At 46.7% G+C, this 14,986-nt stretch overlaps 1 protein-coding gene across 4 annotated transcripts in view; it reads right to left on the bottom strand.

The window, feature by feature from the left end:
• Positions 1 to 1,676: 1,676 nt before the first annotated feature.
• LOC146351728 (cytochrome P450 2J6-like) overlaps positions 1,677 to 14,986 on the bottom strand; it is a 52,381-nt gene continuing 39,071 nt past the window's right edge. For all 4 annotated transcript variants that reach the window (XM_084847695.1, XM_084847693.1, XM_084847696.1 and 1 more), the window contains 5 exons: positions 12,528 to 12,731; positions 7,674 to 7,815; positions 5,368 to 5,555; positions 4,079 to 4,220; positions 1,677 to 3,755 (listed from right to left, as the gene is read on the bottom strand). In XM_084847695.1, coding sequence (XP_084703821.1) covers positions 3,577 to 3,755; positions 4,079 to 4,220; positions 5,368 to 5,555; positions 7,674 to 7,815; positions 12,528 to 12,731 — 855 coding nt within the window. In that variant the 3' untranslated portion in view covers positions 1,677 to 3,576. The remainder of the gene's footprint in view (positions 3,756 to 4,078; positions 4,221 to 5,367; positions 5,556 to 7,673; positions 7,816 to 12,527; positions 12,732 to 14,986) is intronic.

Genomic DNA, 14,986 nt, shown 5'->3' with positions numbered 1-14,986 from the left:
GTTGTCCAGCCTCATCTTGAATGCCTCCAGTGAGGGAGAGCCCACCACCTCCCTTGGTAATGGGTTCCCTTGTCATATTGCTCTAACAGTCAGGAAGTTTTTCCTGATGTTCAGGCAGAATCTGGCCTCCTGTATTTTGAGCCCATTATTCCTTGTCCTGCATTCTGGGATGATGGAGAAGAGATCCTGGCCTTCTTCTCTGTGACAACCTTTCAAGTACTTGAAGAGCACTATCCTATCTCCCCTCAGTCTTCTCTTCTCAAGGCTAAACATGCCCAGTTCTTTCAGTCTCTCTTCATGGGGCTTTGTTTCCAGTCCCCTGATCATCTTCATTGCCCTCCTCTGAACCCTCTCCAGCATCCTTCTGAAAGTGTGGTGCCCAGAACTGGACACAGTACTCCAGATGAGGCCTAACCAGTGCTGAGTAGAGGGGGACTAGTACTTCCCGGGATTTGGAAGCTGTGTTTCTATTAATGCAGTTCAAAATAGCATTTGCCTTTTTTGCAGCCACATCACATTGTTGGCTCATATTCAGCTTGTGATCTACAACAATTCCAAGATCCCTCTTGCGTGTAGTGTTGTTTTCCACTACATAACCTCTAGGTGGCACTGTGGTATAGCAGAATAGCACAAATACACAAGAGAAAATCACATTTTCTTTCACTTTCACAATTAAATGCCCTATTTTGCCTGCTCTAAAAAAAAAACCTCACCAAAAATGCTGGTTGGACACAGAAGCGAAACTGGAGGGTCACAAAATCATCTAAAACCCCCGTAAACAACTGTGAGTAGGGAATGATGAGTGCATGATAAATGCCTCATGTAGAAAACCCCAACCAGGGCATTTGGGCAATAGGTTTCTCCTGCTGTTATTCTCCAGGAACTGCTGCTTCTGATCCTGGAGGTAGTATAGCCATCAAAAAACAATAGCTATTGATGGCTGCATTTGTCTAATACCTTTTAAAAGCCATCTAAGTTGGTGGCCATTGCTACATCTTGTGCTGCTGAACGCCATAGTTTAACTATGTGATGTGTAGGGATGTCAGAGAATTCCGCCACGGATCTTGGTGAGGCCGAATGCCAGTGCATTCGGTCCCCCGAAATCCGTGGCGGAACAAAGCCCCCCCCCCCACATCTGCGGCCACCATTCGTTTCCTCATTATGGCCATGATAGGCTACGTAAATAATTATGTAGCCTATCACGGCTAACGCAGGGACGCAATTTGCATAAGTATTTACGTAGCCTATCATGGCAACCCCCCCCCCCCCCCAAAAAAAAACAGCAGACACAAATGGCGGCGGCTACGGCGGCCACCTTTTGCATCGCCCTTTTTTTGCCGTTTTAGCCTACGTAAATATTTACGTAGGCTATTATTGCAAAAAGAAAAAAGGGAACGCAAATGGTGTAGTGGTTGCCATTTGCGTTCACTTTTTTTTTTTTGCTGTTTTAGCCTATGTAAATATTTACGTAGCCTACCACGGCAAAATACAGGGACGCAAATGGCGGTGGCTGCCCAGCGGCTGGATGTCCGGCTGCGGGCAGCTCCGGCCGGCGGTTCTGTGGAATCTCCGCGGAGCGGAGCTGGCTGGAGAGAATTTCGGGGGGTGGGACAGAGCGCCTCCCCCCCACCGCGAATGTCACCCTTCGAAAAAGTAAGTGACTTTCGTACATCCCTAGTGGTGTGTGAAGAACAGCTTTCTTTTATCTATCCTGACCTACAAAAGGGAACTCAACCTCAAAGCTGCTGGGAACTCAACCTCAAAGGAAGCGTTCTGGTGAGCAGGGAGGGGAGAAGACTGGAGAGGCCGGGATATGAGTTATTCTGAGGCCTTTCCGGCCCCCTTCCCTCCCTCTCCAAAGTGCCACAGCTGGATGGGCAAAAAAAAGCTGGTCTAGTGAAAAATGCAGGGCAGGAGGATGGAGACGTGAAGATTGCCTCCGCTGCTTCTCCCACCCTGCATTGGGTGATCAAAGATTGCACCCTTAAACACTTTATTTTGGCATAATCTTTTGTAGATACCTAGAAGACATCATAGGCCTCATTCCGTGCACTTCCAGACGGAGGGCTGCTAGCACTACCACTCAGAAGGCATTGTGGCGCTGGGAGTCTACAGATACAGGAGACCTATGATTGGATGTCTGGACCCCCTGTAAAATTCTGTGAATGAGGCAGGATGATGGAGTGATAAAAGCTTCATCCGGAAACACTCCTGCTCTACAGTCAACGCTTTAATGTGGACGAGATTCGGGGACAGAATGCAATCAATTCTGAACAAGTGTTAAGATGTACTCAATCAGCCTTTATTTCCAAAACCACCAGCAGAAGGAGCTGGAAATGCTTGGAGAGCATGTTAAGCAGGAACAGTATAAATCAATGGCCAAGGTGATGGATTGATGGGATAACCAGCTGTTTGGTTTCTGTAACTGATAACGCCCTTTATGGAATGGTTGCTGGCAGCTTCCCTTCTTGCAGGCTGTGGATGGAGGATATAGTCATCTAGCCCAGCCTTCCCCAACCTGGTACGCTCCAGATGGGTCAGACCCCATTCCCATCATTGGCCATGCTGGGTATGATGGGAGTTGTAGTCTAGCACATCTGGAGGGCACTAGGCTGGGGAAGGCTAACCTAAGCTGTAACTGTTACGTTAAGTTAATACACAGGAAGAAAGCCACTTTGTAGATGTCCTATTCATAGAAGTGTAGGAATGTCTGTGGTACAGATTGGAGTTGGTGTAGGAGTCATTTCCTCTCCCCAGGGAACTGCAATTCTGTGGGGATGACAGTGGGGAGGATGTATGCCCCTGCAGTGGGCTTCCAGAATTTAGAGGTGCTGAGACAATGATAAGCTAGATCCAGGTTTGCTTACAGGGAGACTTTATCGAGTACTTACAGCGCACAGGCCAATGGTTGGATCAGACAGCTTCTCTGAACCCAGAGCCATGGGGTAAGACGGGTTTTATACCATACATGTAAGCAGTGAGGCAGCATGACAGAAGCATGTGTTAATTAGCATTCATCTGCAACTTTCCCAGCATAGACTAACAGCGCTTGTTCAGAAGGAAAACAATCAGAACATTCCCAACACAGACACCTGTAGGTTTAAGACAAACAGAGCTTCACTTCCTAAGCACATCCAAGACTCTGAGAAGATACCAGAGCTTAGCATAGAATGTGCTGAGGCAGCGATATTGACCGTATTGATATTGACTCATCTTACCAGCCAAGAGGCCCACCTTGCAAGAGAATTGCACTAATAATGAACCAAAGCAGAGAGCATTATGGATCTCTGGGCCCCTCTAAAACTACTGGTGACTTGGTTACAGGCCTGAGGCCATTACAGAGGATGGGCACAGTTGGGGTTCAGGAGTTCTCAGCATCTTCAACAAATTATACTTCATGTTATTCTTTTGGGGAAGCCGTGACAGTTAAAATGGTACAAGGATGATAGGAGTTTCTAGTGTGGATATGCCAAAAAATAACACATTGCTAAGTAAACAAGCAACAACAACACAAGAGCTGGCCCTCCCCTAAGGCACTTTTATTCCAGGTTCCTGGACTGCTGGGCATAATGTAGTCTAGCGAGGAATAGCACATATCTTGAATGGGTGGGGTTGCAAAAGGGACCCTAGAATGGGCTCACAATTGATTTCCTTCACCCCTGCTGGCAACTGAAATCTGAATGTCTGCAGGAGGCTGGTGAAGAGGACGAAGAGGGTGGTTCTTGCCATCTTCTCCCCCAAACACACCCGGACTCCTGCAAGATGAAGATGAGGATTAGTATCATGCGACAGCACACATGGGAGAAAGCCAGAGGCAACTTGAGAAAAACTAGCTTGGGACTGTGAAGGCCATTATTAGGGGGAGCAAGGATTTTGCAATAAATGCTGAATACTAATATTCTGTCCCGCTACTGATGGGGGACCCCAGTTAACCCTCTTCCCTCCATCCTTTCGTGCATCATCTTTGGGTGCTAGCCCCAGAGCCCAGCAAACTCTTTCCCTGCTCAGTTGGCTTATATGTTTTTAAGACCTCTGTCTCAGGCACTGAATAGGAATGAAGTATTAAGCTGTGTGTTACCTGCTGAGAAGGGTAAGAAAGCTTCTTTGTTGATGAAATGCCCGTCCTTGTTGAGGAAGTGGCCTGGGTTGAACTTGCGTGGGGTCTCCCACTCCTCAGGGTCATAATGGACAGAGAACATGTTTGGGAAAACGATGGTGCCCTACAAAGAAATGGTATTAGGTGAGGCTGAGACTGCAGAGTCGGGATCTTTGGTGCAAGAGATAAAGCAAGTGATGCCAGGATCCTCCTTGGCTTATCCTATCACTCTGATAGGATGCCTGATGACTGCAACCTTCCTTGTGGAACTCCCTGATCAAACGGGGTCTATAAGAGGGATCTGTAAGTGGAGATCATAGGGCCAAATTCAGACCCCGAGGGTAACTGGTTGCCTGTTATGTTTCCTGTTTCAAAAGGCAAGAGAGATGCATGTGAAAGGACTGATGGGCAGGGGTATCACCAGCACTTAAAAGATTTGGGAACCAGGCCCATAGGATACAAATCTGCATACAATTGCCCCCACCCCATGCAATGAAGCTTAGACGAAAAGCTTCCATTGGGACCAATCCACAGTTCCCCCTGAGGTTGATTGTCATGCAGGTGGGAATTGTGGGGGAGGCTTACCCTTCCTAACCAGGATGGCCCTGGAAATCCCCTTTGGCATGCTAATTAAGCTCAGAAAAAGGCTCCTTGACACCACTGGGGGCTCCTTCACACAGAGTTTTATCCTGATGTTGAGATTGCTCACTCACGGAAGTTTGTGGTTCGTTTTCATGCATGCAGAGGTATTTCCTGGTATTCCATCTCAAAAAGATCCAGAATGAATGAACTAAGTTTTAAAGCTGGAATGGTACACAATTAAAACAGCCACTAGATGGCGCAGTTTCACTGATTTCTATGGAACTTTGAAAATTAAATGCTTCCCCTTTCAGCACTCATGTGGTCAGCATCTGGGAGCCGCTGTAAACACAGAAAGGCTCCACAACAGGAGGACTGTAGGTTTTTTCTTTAATGTAAAGGCAGCCTGGAGGATTTTTAAAATAAGTTTCATTGCCATGCGGAGTGGGGGGCAGTTGCAGGGGGCTCTGGAGAATAGATCTGGGGCCATGGAGCATTGCATCCCTATGGGTCTAGGCACAGCTGTCCCTCTTTGTGGGACTGGCCCCTCTCCATTGGCCATATCAGAATGGCTCTCCTGTATCCTAGTTGCTGACCAAGGCGTAAGATGACAAGGAGCAGTCTCCCCAAGTAGATGTTTGGACACAGCCTTCATCACTTGCATGGTAAGGAGCTAGGGCCCAAGCTCTCACCTTGCTAACAGGGAAGCCTTGTATGCTCGTATTCCGGGCACACATGTGTATAACCCCCGCTGCGTTCATGCTGCTGTATCTCTGAGTTTCATGCAGCACTGCATTGGTGAAGGGCAGGATTTTCCGGTCCTCATAGCGGATGATATGGGATGAGCCCAGCACAGTGTCCAGTTCCTCTTGCACTCGCTCTGCAGGAGAGAAGGACCAGAATGTGGACACCAAAGAGACTCTTTAATGCAAGCCTTGTGTTACCTCTTTACTTGTGACATCTGGATTAGTGATGTTGCTGGAACCTATAATTACCTGGTCCAGAAAACCATATTTTTCTAGCTAGTAATGTTCGGAAGCAATATGAATCCAGCTTTATATCACTTTAAGTGATTCTACAGCTTGGAATGAAAAAATAAGATTGCATAAGGCAGTTTTAAATGGAGCGTAATTTGAGTCCAGGCTTGGATACCAATTGCAGTTGACATAGAGCTAAGCAAAGACCCTCTCAAGGTGGATTTTTCAGGCTCTAGGGACCAGTTGTTCTCTCATGACACACATCTTTACATCCACATTTTGATCATGTGTAAAAAACAGAGAGCGATGTTATAGCATTTGGAGAAGCGTGACATTGGAGGATAGCCAGGTTCTGATCTGCACGTTAGATTGGGAGGTGCAGATTAGGATGTTTAGCAGAGCAGCCTTCTCCAACCTGGCGCCCTTCAGATGTGCTGGACTACAAATCCCCCCATGCCCTGTCAGCATGGGCCATGGAGGGGCTCTGGCTCAGTAGCAGAGCCCCTGCTTGACATGCAGAAGGTTCCAGGTTCAATTCCCGGCATCTCCCGGTAGGGCTGGAAAACACTGGAGAGCTGTCGCTGCCTGTCAGTGTCGACAAAACCAAGCTAGATGGACCAAGGATCTCACTCAGTATGAGGCAGCTTCCGATGTTCCTGTGAAGTCCAACTCATCTGGAGGGCTCCAGGTTGGGGGTGGGGGGGAGGCAGTCATAGAGCAATATGTGACAGTCAAATGGGCAGGGGCATGGTGTGCAGAGAGCGGACAGAGAGGCATTTTCCTCCTTCTGTCATGATGATAGAACCCATGGAGTCATCCCATGAAGCTGATTGGTGGGAGCTTCAGGACAGATAAAAGGAAGGACTTATTCACACAGAGCACAGTTAAAATATGGGATTTGCTACCACAGAATGTAGTGATGGCCTCCAATTTGGATGGCTTTAAAGGGGGGTTGGACAAATTCCTGGAGGAAAAGGCTATCAATGGTTACTAGTCTTGATGGCTATGTGCTACCTCTAGTACCAGAGGCAGTGAGCCTGTGTACACCAGTTGCTGAGGAACATGGGCGGGAGGTGCTGTTGTGCTCATGTCCTGCTTGTGGTTTCCTGGTTGACAGCTGGTTGGCCACTGTGTGAACGGAATGCTGGACTAGATAGACCTTTGGTCTGATCCAGCATGGCTCTTCTTATATTCAAATACTTCAAGCAGCCCTACACACAAAAGCCGGATCTGCTAACCGTGGCTTCTTCTGTTCTGACGCATGAAAATTTAACAAATTGCCATCCACTTGGCGGGCTGTGAGACAGGCAACTGTCTATCTCAGGCATTTGGCTGCAATGCATTTTGTTAGTTTCACCCAGATAGAGGAGGAGGAGAATGAAGAAGGCAGCAGTGAGGGAGACTGACAAATTGCACATACGTTTGATCTGCTTGTATGCTTATCTATCCATTCAACTGTAGACTGGCCAGCAGTTCACTGAAGATTGTACTTTGAGTCCCCTTTAAATATAGTGTTTGTTTATTACAATTATTATGATTATGATTAGTAGTAGTAGTACAGCAGCTACTGTTATTCCACCTCCTCTCCGTGCACCAGGAGAGCTGCAGGGTGCACAGACTAGGGAGAGTGCCAGAAAGGGAGTGATGTGAGTGGCACACTCTCACAGGAGGACGTGCCTGCTTCCTGGGTGCAGTGGAACATTGCATCCTGGCAGCGCACCCTCCCTCTCTGACAGCGTGCCACTACTTCCACAATCCATAATCCTTCTGCCCTGCTGCTTTCCCACAGGTGGGGAGAATGGTGGGGCAGGGAGTGGCAGCTCTAAGCATTATCTTGAGGCTCTTCAAAACATCCACGGGGCCTTGATAGCTGCCTGATCCTACACTTGTGCTGGTGGTGGCTATACTAGGACTTAAGATACCCTGATTTATTGCAACAGTTTTATAACATTAATAGTACTATTAACCCGGGAAGGTAAATACCGCCCCCCCAAAATTGCACGAGGATGGAATTTTCGAACCTTGTATCTCTGGATACATCACCATGTAGAGAAGTGCCCAGCACAAAGCAACGGTGGATGTGTCTGAGCCTGCAATGAAGAGCTCTGAGATTACTTGGAGCAAGTTGTGTTCTGTAAATACTGAGATGGGATCCTCTTTGCTCTGCAGATGGGAAAGTAGAATAAGAATCTATCTGGGCTTTACATGTGGTGTTTAATCTCCATAAGGAAGAAACATATGAAAAAGGTCACTGCAGAATACACAAAGGTAGAATACACAGAGATATATTGCACACCCTGCCCACCCACAACTGGAGCACTGCAATATGCAAGAGTAGTACAAGCAATCATGTAGTGGTACATTTTGCAGGTGTTCATCATGACAATCCCCATAGCCCCAAGGGGAGTCCAAAATGCAAGTAGCTGTGTTGATCCATATCTATATATCGATACAGTTGTGTGGGTATATATTATATATGTGTACATGGGATAGCTCACAACAATATATTGTTGCTGGGAAAATCTGTTTCTCTCTTCCGCAGGCCCCACACCCCAGCTACTGTGAGGGACCAGATCTACCTTAAAATATATTTCTTTATTATATTTATATCCTGCCTTTTTTCCTCCTTAAGGGAAGCCAAGCCAGCGTACAGAATTCTCCTCCTCTCCATTTTATCCTCACAACAACCCTGTGAGGTAGGCTGAGCTGAGAGTCTGTGACTGGCCCAAAGTCTCCCAGTGAGCTTCCATGGCTGAGTGGGGATGAGAACCCGGATCTCCCGGCTCCCAGTCCAACACTCTCGCCACTACTCCACACTGGCTCTGGTGGATTAATGAATATCTTCCATCATCTACAGAGATAAAAGAGCAACAAGGCTCTTAGGTATTATGAGGGAAGAATGCTCACTGAGCAATGACTCAGAAAGTCCATGGTCTAAGCTTCTCAGCCTTAAAGTCGCTAGGGTGCAAGCCTTGCATGTTTGGAAAGAATCATAGAATCATAGAATAGTAGGGTTGGAAGAGGCCTATAAGACCATCGAGTCCAACCCCCCTCTCAATGCAGGAATCCAAGTCAGAGCATCCCTGGCAGATGGCTGTCCAGCCTCATATTGAATGCCTCCAGTGTGGGAGAGCCCACCACCTCCCTAGGTCAGTCAAGCAGAGGCAATGAAACCCAGGCCTACAAGAACAAGAAGAGTAGTAGTAGTGGGAGACTCCTTGCTGCGTGGGATCGAAACCCAAGTATGTCGCGAAGACCCATGGACTTGCCAGGTATGCTGTCTCCCGGGAGGATGGATTAGCGACATGACTGAAGGGTTGCCTGCACTCATAAAGCCCACTGACAGGTATCCCTTTCTTCTCATCGACGTGGGAACAAATGATACCACCAAGCAGAGCTATGAAGAAATCACATCAGACTTTGAAGCTTTGGGAAGGAAACTCAAGAACTTTGGGGCCCAGATAGTTCCGCGTGAATGACTGGCTATGAAGGTGGTGCCAACGTGAGAGATTTGGATTCTGGGACCACGGGCTACACTTCCTGGAAGATGGACTGTTGGCAAAGGATGGGTTGCACCTCACAAAGGCTGGGAAGAATGTGTTTGGCCACAGCATGAAGAACTTTATCAGGAGGGCTTTAAACTGAATCCTACGGAGAGGGAGACGTAAAGTTGGGGGTAACAGTGGACGAAGGCTCATGCACTGCAACGGAGAGAACAGCTCTAACAGTGCCCAATAAAACATGTAGGAAGAAAGCCAGACCATGAAGCACATGGTCTTCGATGTCTATATACTAATGCCCAGAGTATGGGAAACAAACAGAACAAACTTAATGAACTCTTAATACAGGAGGAAAATTATGACTTGATAGGTGTAACTGAGACTTGGTGGGATGACTCCCATGACTGGAAAACAGCAACTGGAGGATATAACTTGTTCAAAAAGAACAAAAGGAACAGAAAGGGAGGTAGAGTTGCACTATATGTGAAAAATACATATATCTGCACAGAAATACAGGAGGATGAGCTTGGTAGCCCCTTCAGAAGCATCTGGGTTAAAATAAATGGAGCAAAGAATAAAAGGAACATGGTGGTCAGAGTCTACTACTGGCCACCCAATCAAGGAGAAGACGAGGATGAAACTTTTGAAAAGCAAATTGTCAATGTTTCAAGGAAGCATGATGTAGTAGTAGTGGGGGACTTCAATTTCCCCAATATTTGTTGGGAGACAAATTCTGCAAAACGTCCCCCCCCCCCAAAATTCCTGAGTTTTGTTGCGGATAACTGTCTCCTACAGAAAGCAGAGGAAGGAACTAAAGGATCGGCGATCCTTGACTTGATCCTAACCAACAGAGATGACTTAGTGGATAAAGTATGGGAACTCTGGGGGAAAGCGACCATGTTATACTTGAGTTCATGGTTCTAAAGGAAGCAAAAGCCGAGTTCAGAGAAATGCGTACCCTGGATTTTAGGAAAGCTGATTTTAATAAACTCAGAACAATGATAAGTAAGGTCCCATGGTAAGCGACTCTAACAAGAAAAGGAGTCCAAGATGGGTGGGAGCTTTTAAAAAAGGAAATTCTCAAGGCACAATTACAAACAATTCCAACAAGAAGAAAAGGTGGAAGACAACAGAAGAAGCCAATGTGGCTTCACAAAAAGCTTAAGAGATGACCTGAAAACAAAAAAGGACACATATAGGAAGTGGAAAGAAGGCCAAGCAACAAAGGAAGAGTACAGGAAGGTAGCACAGAATTGCAGGGATGGCGTCAGGAAGGCTAAAGCTGAGAATGAGCTGAGGTTAGCGAGGGATGTTAAAAGCAACAAAAAGGCTTTCTTCAGATACATGCATAGTAAAAGACAGAGGAAAGAAATGGTGGTTCAGCTATTAAATAAAGATGGCAAAATGGTAACAGATGACAAAGAAAAGGCAGAAGTGCTCAATTCCTACTTTGGCTCAATCTTCTCCCAAAAGAGGGTCTATGACCCCCCTGGCAAAGGCGAAGTACAGGCTAAAGGGGCAGGATTGCAGCTTGAGATCGATAGGCATATGGTCAAGGAACGCCTAATTACTTTGAATGAGTTCAAATCTCCAGGGCCAGATGAACTGCATCCTAGAGGAATAAAGGAACTGGCAGAAGAACTCTCAGAACCACTGTCTATTATCTTGGAGAAATCATGGAGGACAGGTGAAGTGCCAGATGACTGGAGGAGGGCTTATGTTATCTTCAAAAAGGGCAAAAAGGAGGAACCTGGGAACTAGACTAGTCAGTCTGACTTCAATCCCTGGGAAAATTCTGGAGCAGATTATAAAGCAATCTATCTGTAAGCACCTTTAAAACAAGGCAGTGATTACTCGAAGCAAACATGGATTTGTCAAGAACAAGTCCTGCCAGATGAATCTGATCTCATTTTTTCATGAGGTCACCTCCTTTGTGGACTGTAGGAATGCTGTGGACATAATGTACCTCGACTTCAGCAAAGCTTTCGACAAAGTGCCCATGATATCCTGATGAGCAAACTAGCTGAAAGTGGGCTAGATGAAGCAACTATCAGGTGGATCCACAGTTGGCTACAGAATTGGACTCAAAGGGTGCTTATCAATGGGATCTTCTCACTGGGGAGAGGTAACGAGCAGGGTACTGCAGGGCTCAGTCCTGGGCCCAGTGCTCTTCAACATTTTTATGAATGACTTGGAGGAGGAGGTGCAGGGAATGCTGATCAAATCTGCAGATGACACAAAATTGGGTGGGATAGCTAATACCTTGGAAGACAGAAACAAAATTCAAACTCAGCACTGGTTAGGCCTCATCTGGAGTACTGTGTCCAGTTCTGGGCACCACATTTTAAGAAGGATACAGACAAGCTGGAGAGGGTTCGGAGGAGGGCAACAAAGACGATCAAGGGACTGGAAACAAAGCCCTATGAGGAGAGACTGAAAGAACGGCGCATGTTTAGCCTTGAGAAGAGAAGACGGAGGGGAGATAGGATAACGCTCTTCAAGTGTTTGAAAGGTTGTCACAAAGGCCAGGATCTCTTCTTGATCATCCCAGAGTGCAAGACATGGAGTAATGGGCTCAAGTTACAGGAAGCCAGATTTCAGCTGAACATCAGGAAAAACTTCCTGACTGTTAGAGCAATACGAGAATGGAACCAGAGAAAAGTGGCTGGCTTGGGAATTCTGGGAGTTGTGGGACTTTTTTCTGTCTAAACATGCATGGGATTGCACCCTTGTTGACCTTGACTCCCAGTCTTCCCTCCTCCACCATCTGCAAAATGGAGATCATAATATAAGCCAAAGCCACCTGCAATCTCTCAGGTTGTGAATGGCTTAGTTCATGAGTGCCCATTTGCAACGTTTCTGCAGAAGACCCCTAGATTTTTAACTATATGCATTCTTTGATGAAGTAGAATAGTAGCCACAAGGGTGGGCTGGGATGTCCCTGCTTCAAAGGGCCTTAGGTAAGCCACTAGGCCTACCTTATGGGGTTGTTCTAAGACAGGCCTGCATAATTTGCGATATTGGCCAGTCAAGGCCTCTGTAGACCCCATTTTTGCTTCCTGCCTTGGAAGGGCACATTAGGGGGATGGTCCAGCGCTTGGCAGACCACGGCATATAGCTGGCACGCTGCATTCTGCTTCGTGGGTCACAGGTTGTGTAGGCCTGGCCTAGATCATGCCTTTGTCTATCCCCCTAACTCCAAAGATGAATAATGCCTTGGCATGTCCCCCTAGAATTTGGAATTGGAATGACCTTTATGATCCCCCAAGAGTCCCCTTAAAACAAAGATGCCAGGTTACATCCATGAGCCAAAGTGTTGTTGCCTGTGCTCCATTTCTTGGTGGGCAAAAACCCATTAGTAATGTAAGCCAGTACCGTTTTCTTAGTGCTTTTTTTCTCCAGCTGAGCAAGGTAGTAGTCAATGAAGTCTTGAGGCTCTTCAGGTGACAAGCTCCTTTTATGGCACTCAATCTCCTCCTCTATGAACCTTTTTACCTCCTCCATGTGAACCAGCGCTTGCAACGATCTGTTCAGAACAGGTTGTAGGGGTTTCATCAGCCCAGGAAAGGCTTCATAGAGCTGCATGGAAGCACAAAGGCCCAAGGATATTAAGATTTATGAACATGTTTTTGGAAAGCCAAATGTTCATGGATATGCTTGACAACATAGAATGCCCTTGGCTGAACCCAAAAATCCCAGGGTCTTAGCCCAGTCCCAACACATGGGGGTTACTAAATGTGATCTCCTAGACCTATGTACAAATGTGGGGTGTGTTTCCACACTATTGCCTTCACTTCTTTTCCAACTTTGTGGAGCTGTTTCTCCAAGCGCATTTTCTCTCTTGCGTGTTTCCATGTCCCAAAGGGACCCGGTCTATCACTGTTGTATCCTGGCAGGCTGTGCTGTTTCCACAGAGCCCTAATCACATTATTCTCTTGATGGCTGGATGATGGAGCCTTTTTGGAGTGGGTTGGGTCTGCTTACCCATCTGTTTTCCTGCCTCCTCCTAACTCCCATTGTGCTGAATAAGGCTTGCCTTTGAATGGAACTTCAGAACATCAGAACTTACAGAGATTCCCCCTCAATTGAAATGGCACACTTTTAAGCCCAGTTCCTTAAATGCGATTAAGTGAGATGAGATCCCGAGGCTTTGGTCCATTGCCTTAGGACGTAACTCCTTCACAGCTTCCTAATAGAGATCCCGTGAATTAAAATTGGGGCTGGTTTTGCTCTCTTTCCCACAACAAACCCATTACTGTCTTGTCAGAAGTAACTCCCATTGACTCATTGTGGTCAATGAGGTCATCTGGGTTAAAATGGGGGCTACTTTCCCTCTTTGTCTTATCCCCCCCTTTCCCAGTAAAAGCGTATGTGTGTCTACTCAGAAGTAACTCCCATTGTGCTCAATGAGGCTTGCTCCTGAAATGCAGGTGCATCTGGACTTTCAGGGGAAAGGAGAAAGGGCGTGTGGGGGGAGAAGGGGAAAGCCTTTTTAAAAATCCCATACTCCTCCATTAACTTCTCCTTCTGTTGTCCTGGAAACATGGCCAAGGAGGCGGGAACACTGAAGTTGTGTGAAGGAGAAGGGGAGATGATCCTGGAGGGAGAAGTCAGGCAGAGATGAAAAGATGCACACATAAGCACCCATTTTAGGGGCAAGAAAAAAGTTTAAAGGGAGGGGGGATGCTCCAGACACAATGCTCTGATTTTTCGCTCCTTCTCTAAAGCAAAACAAAAGGGCTGGGAAGGCAAGGAGGAGATTGGTCAGACCGGGAAACTTCAGCGGGGCAGAGGGAGCGAAGGAGGGGGGAACTGGAAACAGGAGGAGGCGGGAAAACAGACAGGGCAAGCAGACTCAACCCACTCCAAAAAGGCTCCACCCAGCCATCAAGAGAATAATGCGATTAGGGCTCTGTGGAAACAGCACAGCCTACCAGGGTACAACAATGATAGATGGAGTCTTTTTGGGACATGGAAACACATGAGAGAGAAAATGCGCTTGGGGAAACAGCGCAACAAAGTTGGAAAAGGAAGTGAAGGCGATAGTGTGGAAACACACCCCAGGAGGAGGAACCAGGCTGGCTGCAGGTAGCAGGGTGAGCACAAACTGAACTGTTTGGGGCTAGCTAGTCCTAAGCTTTTGTAGCGATGAGTGCAAAAGTGAGCAGTGTGCAAGAGGGGTTCTGAGTGCATACCTTGGGTGTAGGTCTCTAACCTTAATGGTTGCTAATAACTGTTAATGTGTTTATTAGTAGTAGCAATGCCCTGGCATAAAGCTTTCCTCGCTAGGGTGGCCAATTCAGACAGGTGTGTCTTAGATAACTGAAGGCGCAATCCTATGCATGTTTAGACAGAGAAAAGCCCTACATGTATGGCTGGGGAATGCTGGGAGTTGTAGGGCTTTTTTCTGTCTAAACATGCATAGGATTCTACCCTTAGTCACATTAGGAACCTGGCAGAGAATTAAGCATTTGCATATTTCTAGAGAACTCATGCCTATTGTGCAGAGGGCAGAAACTCTTCCTGTTATCTGTACTAAAGGAAGGCAGCCAAAGTATATCTGGTTTGTTACTTTGTATGCCTAAGCTTTTCCCTTTGGTTACCTTTCCCAGACAAAGTGGATTTTCTAGAGTCAATGTGTTAGAGGCATACTTGAAATGGCAGCAAGGCTGAGCCGCTTGGTAACAAGAAACTCCAAACACAACAGGAATTAAGTCTGCATGGTTAGGACAGCAGTTTTGTACAAGACAAAAGAAGCATAATTGCAATATGAAGTGCAATATGAGAGGCAGTGTGGTGTAATGGTAAGAGTGTTGGACTGGAACTTGGGAGAC

This window comes from Heloderma suspectum, chromosome 3, assembly GCF_057233095.1.
Source record: "Heloderma suspectum isolate Gila_16-S chromosome 3, 16-S_ref, whole genome shotgun sequence".
Taxonomy (NCBI): domain Eukaryota; kingdom Metazoa; phylum Chordata; class Lepidosauria; order Squamata; family Helodermatidae; genus Heloderma; species Heloderma suspectum.
The sequence above is the reverse complement of the archived record's forward strand: the minus strand, read 5'-3'. Positions and strand labels throughout refer to the sequence as shown.